Consider the following 9,832-nt stretch of genomic DNA (forward strand, 5'->3'; position numbering starts at 1 on the left):
TTCATTTAATCTTGCTTACAGTAAACAGAGCACTCTTGGATTAAAGGTATGTGCTAGGTCTGAGCCACACCACATCTAGAAACAGGTTTTTCCAGTAAATAACACAATTTCAGGGTTCACAGTGTGATCAGTTATCCTGCAACACTGATGGAGAGGTGCACAGGAAGTAGAAGGAAGGGACATTGTTTGAAGGAGGTTGAAGTTTGAGATATCATGAGGCACTGGTGGGATGTCTATTGAGGAGAAAGGTCAGCTGGGTGCTTTCTTCATCTCTCTGACCTAGTAGACTTTCACTCCAGCATCTGGCTCCTGAGTCTTCATTGGTAAAATTGAAGGATTGACATTTTGTTTTAAAAAAAAAAAACCAACAAGTTGTTTCTCAGAACTGTGTGTTCCATTATCATGACAAAAATATGCTAGATTTCCTTCCATGATACAAATAAATATCAATGATACAGTAATGTTTAAAAAGAATATTTGATGGCCTTAGAGATTAATTAGTGGGCTAAAGCACTTAAGGACAAGTTTGAGTTAGACCCCTGGAACCTACATGGTGGAAGAAAAGAACTAATTCCCTCAAGTTCTCCTCTGATCTCCATATTTATGGCATTGCAGATATACACTGATATACATATGCACACAAAATAAAGAACATTATTTGAGAGGCTGGGGAGATGGCTCAGTCAACAAAGTGCTTGCCACCTAAGCATGAAGACCCAAGCCTGAATCCCAGCAGCTGTGTGTGTGGGGGAAGCAAAAGAACAACAACAATAGCAACAACAACAACAAAACTGAGTGCACTGCTTGTAATCTCTATGGTGAAGGCAGATAGGAATCCCTGGGACTCAATGGACAGCCAAGTCTAGCTGAATCAGTGAGCCCCAGGCCTAGTGAGAGATGTTGACTCAAAGTATAAAGTTTATGTCTATGAAGTTGGCCCCTGCCATCCACATGTGTGGCCTGCCCTCTCAGTACCATAGTTTTCAACAAAGATTTGAAAACCTGCCAAGTCATGTGATATAAAAATATAAAAGCATCTAAAAGTTATTATTTTTCAGATGAATTTTTGAAGCATTGATTTTTTAAAATAGCTCTGGCTTAGAAAAGTAATCGTAAAATACATATTTTTTAAAAGTAAAATGATGAACCTACTGTCAATGTGTCATGGTTTAATTGTATTATGTTTCCTTTCACATGTAATAAAACTGTTTTAAGGGAGCATAACAAAAGGATTACCATTAGGATTTTTGTATAGGTTTTCAGTGATTATTAGTGTGAAAAAAGTGAGAAATCTATGTAGTTCCCCAGAAGTAATCCTACATGCGATGTTATTCTTTGGTCATGTTAGAGCAGTTACTCAAAGCAGGGGAAAATCTTTTCTTTAGTGAAAAAAAATTAGTCAACCTAAAATAAGATATTCATTATTCACAATATGTAACATCTTGTGTTTTCTCATCAAAACACATATTGTTTAGTCTCCCACGTAGCAGGACGACTTCTTTAAGGTAAGTTAATCAGACAAGTAGGCAAAAATGACAATAGAGTATTTTATATATATTTGTCAAGGGTGTACATGGATTCTTATGTGCTACAAATAAAATATTTTGCATATTAAATATTCATTTTTTCTGGTGTAATAAAACTGCTTTTTTCAGAGTTGAATTCCTTGCATTATTAAAGAGAGAGCAGCACTTTGGTTTTGTAAAGGGGGATACGCAGGGCGTCTGGGTGGATGACCAAATTTTTGTCTAACTTTCCCCTTGGAATTATTTTGCCTTTTAGACAAACTAAGTTTGGTTGTACCCAAGTTGATAGTAAGATTTAAATCTTCTGTAGATAATGCACTTGATCTCTTGTGTTGTCTTAATCTAGAACCGAGAGATTTCCTTTTGCTATAGTTTATATGTTCGTAACCTTTGCTTGTCTTTTGACTCTGACCAATATGATCTTTTTCATAGATATGTGGGCTTTCCCTTCCAGTGAGACAAATAAGATTCTTATGAGGAAGGGAAGGAAGAAATGTTTGAGATGGTGTTTGCCCAGCGGTTGGATTTTGCAGATATGTGGGGAACTGTTTGCTAATTTTATATCCAAAAACTAATTTTCTTGAATTTGAATTATCTAATTTGACTGAGCATAGGTCCTCCATTGTTATATTCTGATAGTTGTCTGATGGATTTTGAAGTGTAGCCAGTGCTTTAGAATTATATTGGGGAATGCTAGGTAAAATTCCCGATCTATTTTCTTTTAAAACCAATCCAGTACCAGGAATAAAAAGTTTTGGCTCTTGCTGCTTCGACAGGCAGGTGATGTCTTTGCTTGAAGCCGACTGATATGCTTGTCCGTCCGCGGCTGTGCCCTTCCAGATCAGAGGGTTATATATGACTTGTCTGTCAATCGGGCATGAATTGCACTTGTGGAGTAACCAATTGTCAATACATTTCCTGTGAAACTTGAAACAAAAATGCTATGAGTTCATCAGACGCTACTTACATAAAAATTGCCAGCCTAGTTGTATACTGAAACGATTGAGCAAAGACCAAGATGGTGCCAACTTAACAAGTTTTATGACAATATTTGAATGCATTCATTTATAAATACAATGCCTATACTGACTGATTTCCATTTCACACTGTAAAATGCAAAGCCCTTTATGTAATCACCTTCCTGGCTTTGACAGAAACTCGCCATTTGAGGTATTACTTTCATGCTAATAACTTCTAATGAAAGTACTTAAAACTAAAAATTTATAACTAACTAGAGTTGAGAATGACTCTAGCAATCATAAGATGCTAAATAACACACGTGCATTTTTGCTTATAAAGAAGTACTATCAGACAGTTTCAGTGTGACTTTAAAGCTCTACATGCTTATTTTAAACAAAGCTATTTGGGGAAAAATATGATCATTAACAATGTCTGTCAAGTGACATTGGATTTTGATTAAATAGTGAGTTCTTATGAATAATTTTCAATTAAGGCATTTTTTTCTAGAGAACTGTAAAAACACATAGCACAGTGCTAGGATTCTATAGCCTTTTTCTATGCCACATGTAACATTAAGTGCCATTTATCCTAGCCAGACAGTTTATAAAGAACCAAGTCCTATTAAATGCAAATTTGTCATGAGGGCAAGCTACCTCCTCTGCAGTAACGTGTCCACCTGAGCTGTGCCAGTGAGCATCTCTGTACAGAGCACGACTGAAAACAGAAGGGATGACCTCAACTGCCACTTTACTCCTGAATTTATTACTAACTTGCCTTTTAGTAAAAGTAAAGTGAAGGGCTGTGGCTTTTACCTTGTGAGTACATGGTAGCAGTCTTATATATTGACCAAAACAAAATGACTTCAAACAAAGTCGACACTGGTACCCTGGGGCAAGCAGCTTGCTGTTCTTTGTAATCATCAAGAGAGGCAGAGACTTCACAACATGCTTCGGTGTGTAAAACTGACTAAGACAAACAGAGAGACGGGAATACTCATGTGTGAATACAGATTAGAAAGTAATCCAGAGCACAAATTTGGTACATAAGTAATACAACAGAGCCCAAGGTTTTCTTGAGTTAAAGATCTATGCTTGTTGTATAGATCCTGAATCTGGTAGAGTTGATATCATAAAGAACATGGTTTAACTTAGCCACATCAAGTAGAAATATTGATGAGATTTTTGTTTATACTTTCAAGTCAATAAAAAGACAACATTTTGAGAGTCAAATAATTAAACATACATTTAGAAAACACAAACCAGCTTACTTGTCAACAGATGACGTGTACAGCAGTAAGCTCAAATACTCAAGGATAGTGAAGTCAATTGGTAGATGACAGTTTGTGAGAAAATTCCATGCTTACCCCCATATGGTGAGACTAACAGTGCAATGTTAGAAATACGATTATCATAAGATGACAGACTGAAATAACTGGTTCTCAGTACCATTAGAAACTGTATTTAAGACAGACAAAATGGTATTTAAGAACAAAAGCAGAGTTAAAGGAGATGTGGACCTTATTCACGTAGTCAACAAAAATGTTAATGTTTCCCATTACTCTACAGATACATACCCATGATGGCACAATGTTATCCATCTTTTAAAATGGGAAAAATGTGCAGAGAGAAGTGAAGTTTGTATCCCCAAAGCCATCTTGATAGTGTGTGTTTGACGAGGACTGGATTTGAGTGGGCTGACACAAGACCCTCGTTCTTTGCTGGGATGTGAAATGGTAGTTGGGATACATGTGCAATTGTTTAACAAATATAAAACCAAAGAACACATATAACCCATTTAAATTAAAAAACCATTACCGCCCTGTCACACCAGAAGTGTAAACTTCACTGAGACTCTTACCCTTGCTTTTCTTGAAAACATCGTGGATTTGTCTCGCCCTCATTTTTAGTATCTAAATATTTCATGACTTCTGATCTTTTTTCTACTGATTTCCATCTTTGATTTCTTTTCTGAAATATGTAGAAAAAAAGAGTAGATATTACTTTGTAAATCACTAAGAATTGGTTTCTGATTAATCAAGGCTTCATATTAATGATATATTGCAAAATACTCATTATAAGAATATCTACTTTACCACATTACAATATTAAATTACTGAGAGATCTCATGTCCTGCTGTGGGTTTACTAGAATGGCTTTACACTCTTTCTCAACTGGTTTACCCAATGGAACTCTGAGCAACATCCATTACTTTGAATTCATTAATTTATTTTTAATTAAAATGTTATTTATTTTATATGTATATATGGGTGTTTTGCCTACATGTGTATATATGTGTACCATGTGCATGCCAGTGCCCATAGGTCTTGGAACTGGAGTTAAAGGAGAGTTTTGAGCCACCCCATGGGTCCTCTGGAAGAGTGGCAATTATCTGCATCACTGGAGAAACAAACAAACAAACAAACAAATAAACAAAGAACCTTTCTATCCTCTTCTTCTGTAAGTTCCTACTGTTGTCTAGACTGGTATTGACTTTGCAATCCTCAGCCTTTGAGAAACTGGGATTTTAGGTATATACCACCACATCCGACATCACTCCTCCTCCAATTTTATTATTTATTTAGTTTAGTACTTTTTCTGACTCTGTCTATCTTTGTCTCCCTCTCCCTCTTCTACCCCTCATCCTGTGAGTACACACACTTGCATTGAGTACAGACATTAAATTACAGGAGTAGATTCTCTCTGTTGACATTGTAGGTCCCAGGGATTGAACTTGGGTCTCAAGGTTTGACAGCAAACACCTTTACCCATTGAGTTATCTTGTTGGCTTGCCCAGTTCTTCTTAACATAAAAATATTAATTATAGCCAAGTAGTGGTAGCATACACCTTTGATTCAAGCACTGGGGAGACAGAGTCAGGTAAATCTCTGAGTCCAAGGTCAGTCTGGTTTATAGAGTGAGTTCAAGGACAGCCAAGGCTACACAGAGAAACCCTGGTTCAAACAAACAAACAAACAAACAAACCAAAATTAGCTATAATAATAAATGTTTTATTTTTGTAGTTAGAAAAAGGTAGCATTACTCAGCATCACTACACACACACACACACACACACACACACACACACACACACACACACACACACACACATATCTATGTATTGCTAGATTTCTCTAAGTAGCCGGATTGACCCCAAACGTGTGACTGTTTTGCCTTAGACTGCAAAGTCCTGGGATTACAGGTCTGTGCCACCACACCCGGCTTCAGGAGATACTTTTAAAATACATAGTTCAAAGGATCCATAAAACTTCTATGTATTATTTATAGGTATGAGAAATTTTAAGAGAAAACCATAATGGTTGTCGTTATGATAAGCCTGCCCACAGGCTAGGGTCTCTATAGCTTATTTTCAGGCTGAAGGCGACAGTGCCTGCTCTTAAGGTTTCTTTATGACACTCAGTGCTTGGTATTGTGATGGAATTTATAAAGCACCAGTACAAAAGATGGTTGTTTTGTACACACTTACAGGAGAATTCTAAATGTGATTTCTAAATTAAAAGTCAGTTCCTTCCACCTCACACCAGCCAGAATGACTAAGATAAAAAAAAAAAAAACTCAGGTGACAGCAGATGCTGGTGAGGATATGGAGAAAGAGAAACACTCCTCCATTGCTGGTAGGATTGCAAGCTGGTACACCCACTCTGGAAATTAGCTTGGCGGTTCCTCAGAAAATTGGACATAGTTCTCCCTGAGGTCCCACCTATACCACTCCTGGGCATATACCCAGAAGATGCTCTAACATGTAATAAGGATACATGTTCCACTATGTTCATAGCAGCCTTATTTATAATAGCCAGAAGCTGGAAAGAACCCAGATGTCCCTCAACAGATTAATGGATACAGAAAATGTGGTACATTTTCACAACGGAGTACTACTCAGCTATTAAAAACAATGAATTCATGAAATTCTTAGGCAAATGGATGGAACTAGAAAATATCATCCTGAGTGAACACACATGGTATGCACTCACTGATAAATGGATATTAGCCTAGAAATGTGTAATACTCAAGATACAATTCACAGACTACATGAAGCTCAAGAAGAAGGAAAACCCAAGTGTGGATACTTTGGTCCTTCTTAGAAGGGGGAAAAAATCCATGGGAGGACCAGTACCCCCAGAGCTCCCAGGGACTAAAGCACTAACCAAAGAGTACACATGTTGGGACCCATGCCTCCAGCCACATATGTAGCAGAGGATGGCCTTGTTGGCCATCAGTGAGAGGAGAGGCCCTTGGTCCTGTAAAGGCTCTATGCCCCAGTGTAGGGGAATGCCAGGACCAGGAATCCTGAGTTGGTGGGTTGGTGAGCAGGGAGAGGTGAGAGAGTATAGGGGGTTTTTGGAGGGGAAACCAGGAAAGGGAATAACATTTGAAATGTAAATAAAGAAAATATCTAATGAAATATAAAAACAAAAAACCCAACAACAACAACAAAAAAACAAAAACAAAAACAAAAACCAACAAAGTTATTTCCTCCCTTCCAGAGTGTTCTGTGCTTTTCATGCTCTTAGATCTGCCAGTCTTTACGGCACAGCACATGGCACATCAGTTTTGGGGGGCACTTACCTCACGGGACGCAAAGGCATGGGAAGAGTGGCAGCAGCTGTCAAAGCAGTCCTGGCATAAGTGGTACTCCACACACTCAGTGCACCTGGAACACAGCAGTCAAGACACAGGAGAGGAAAACCTGATCACTGCCACTGTTTTAGGAGAGGTCGTTGACTCACATCCCGGCGAATGATCCACACATGGCAAAGCCCACTCTGGTCACATTGTGACTGAGTTTCCTACTGCCTCTGTAGAGTTTCCTACGAACGTGTTAGCTTAAATAGCATCCATTGATTATCAGAGGGTTCTGTAGAATGGAAGCTTGGTGGGTCTCAAAGAGACAAAGGTAAGGTGTTGGCCCAGCTGTGTGGCACTTTTTGAGACTGCAGAAAAACATCTGTTTCCTTGGCTTTTGCCATATTCTAAAGGCAGCTTACACCTCCTAGCTTGTGGTCCTTGCTCCATCTTTTAGGTAATTAAAAACACTTTCTGCCTCTCTTCCACAGTGGTTAGAAGGCTATTTCCCTCAGAGATAAGAATCGATGTGTCCTCAGACATTTCAGAAAACACAGGCTCTGGTTTACTTATTACTTCTATTCATATGTGTGGATTCTTAATAATCAAGATCACAAACGAGTAGTGCTGCAATTCACTAGATACATCAGAATAAGTGAGGATAAAAGCTTAAGTAACTGCACTTTAAGATAATCGGCTGTTTTATGAATTAATATAAAAGGTGAATCAGCTGCAACATGACACACTAATGAAGGGGAAACTACAGCTTACATTTAGTAGAATTTGATTTTTGGGCTGAATGTAATGTTCAGTACTTGAAGGAAAGAGTAGAAGGTGGAATCACAAATGTCACAGATACAGCTTTGATTTGTAATCAAGGAATTCAGAACAGGTACTTGTTAGCCAAATCCAAACACAAGTTATGAGAAGTTCCCCTCAGATGAGACTGAGCATGGAGCACGGACGCACAATCCAGGACGCACAGTCCAGAAAGAAGCAACTTGGTGGTTTCCAAAAGGACAATCCTTCAGGACAGAAAACAGACAACACCCTGGACAAGGACTTGACCATCGTTAACAACTAGAGGGCGATAGTGTTCCACCATCTTTGATAGAATCAGTTAAAGGGCGTTAACTCTTGGAGGAATACATTTGTATAAGTGCAGAGATTTTTTTTCTGTTTCACCCCCATGGTTCCTCTTCACACCCTTCTCTCTCACACAGGACATTTGGTCCCTAAGTGTTCCAATCCACGGTTTACAACAGTGTTTAAACTATTCGTGCAATAGCTGCCAAAGACCATCATTCCTAAAACCAACAGTCCCGAGATAGCCTCATGCTAAAAGTCTGTGCAAGCTCTGTCCCTTTTCAAGTCAGATGACGCCTTGGGACCCTCTTTGACCAGCCATTTTCTAACACTGATTTCTGCTCATGGTTAATTTTCTTTGGTGTACCACAGGCTTAAAATTGAAGGACAAAAATATAAAGTATTGCTGGGGTTAAAAAAAAAATTCCTATTCCATCAGAAAGTTAAACCAAATATTTAATTTGGCTGATCGTAGTCTAATTTCAGGACAATAGAAAAGTACACTGATATATTTCAGGAAAATTTTTAATGAAGATTGAAACAAAACGTTTTATAATATACAACTTAAAATTTTATTCAAGAAATCATAGTTACCAAGGTATAGCAATTATATGGTTGTGGCAATTATAGGAAGGTTTGGCGTTACACATAAAACAGTAAAACTGTTCTCTCTACGAATCATATTGTTTATGTTAACACTGAGGTGAATATGAATGGAAACAAAACAATACTCAAGGCAGATGGAGATACAGTTTGTAATATGGGGTAGGCGGAAGTGTATTTAAAGTTCAGCCAATCTAACCAATATCCTTCTATGACTATTAGGAGACTTTGGCCATGACCCCCTCATCTGTGGTTCACTGTGGTACAGGATGTGAGATATTCTGTAACAGGACCCTGAATTTTGGAAACTTACCTAGGGCAAAGAAATAAGAAAAATGTCAGAGTTTCCAGAAGTTGCTTCATAGCCAACTCATGTGAGAATGCAAAGCCAATCCTCTTGCAAAAGCAAGGAAGATAAAATGAAATCCCAAACAAGGCAGACACGGGGTATGGAGGAGAGGAGAGGAGAGAGAGGGGCAGCCTAAAGGCTGGACACACTGATGCTCAGAGCTGTGAGCACTGGAGACTTACTTGTAGCACTTCCCCTCGATCGGCAGCTGGTTACAGTTGTTACAGGGGACTCCCAGGTGTTTCTCCAGCCGTTCTTTCTCAGATACAGTTATAAGTTTGTTAGAGTTTTTGAACTCCTCCAAGATAACTTTTAGTGGTGCAAACTCTTCTCTGCACAGTGGACATTTTAACACGGAACTGTCCGACCCTGTGACTTGGTAGTTAGCCAAGATCCGCATGCATTTTATGTGAACATTATTGCCGCAACCAAATCTATCAGAGATAAAATTCAAGCGTTATTACTCATTGCATGTACTTGCTATAAATATTTAAGTAAATTAAAAGCCTCTCTGGGAACATCTTTATTCCTTATAAAATGCACTTCAAACTGATTTCTAAATATAGCTGGATTACAAACAGACAAAAATCTAATTTACCATCTTTATCAGAATTCCAAATACAAGTTTTTCATTTAGAGGAAATGGTGAAAGACTGATATCATAAAATTATTATTTTTTAATTATTTTTTTAAAGATTTATTTATTTATTATATGTAAGTACACTGTA

At 38.0% G+C, this 9,832-nt stretch overlaps 1 protein-coding gene across 1 annotated transcript in view; it reads right to left on the reverse strand.

Moving 5' to 3' along the window:
• Positions 1 to 1,529: 1,529 nt before the first annotated feature.
• Positions 1,530 to 9,832, reverse strand: part of Zswim2 (zinc finger SWIM-type containing 2) — an 18,372-nt gene continuing 10,069 nt past the window's right edge. Inside the window, exons 5-9 of the mRNA XM_021194810.1 lie at positions 9,287 to 9,538; positions 7,070 to 7,154; positions 4,344 to 4,453; positions 3,299 to 3,452; positions 1,530 to 2,452 (exon numbers count right to left, since the gene is read on the reverse strand). Of these exons, the coding sequence (XP_021050469.1) occupies positions 1,652 to 2,452; positions 3,299 to 3,452; positions 4,344 to 4,453; positions 7,070 to 7,154; positions 9,287 to 9,538 (1,402 nt within the window). The 3' untranslated portion in view covers positions 1,530 to 1,651. The remainder of the gene's footprint in view (positions 2,453 to 3,298; positions 3,453 to 4,343; positions 4,454 to 7,069; positions 7,155 to 9,286; positions 9,539 to 9,832) is intronic.

This window comes from Mus pahari, chromosome 3, assembly GCF_900095145.1.
Source record: "Mus pahari chromosome 3, PAHARI_EIJ_v1.1, whole genome shotgun sequence".
Classification (NCBI taxonomy): Eukaryota; Metazoa; Chordata; class Mammalia; order Rodentia; family Muridae; genus Mus; species Mus pahari.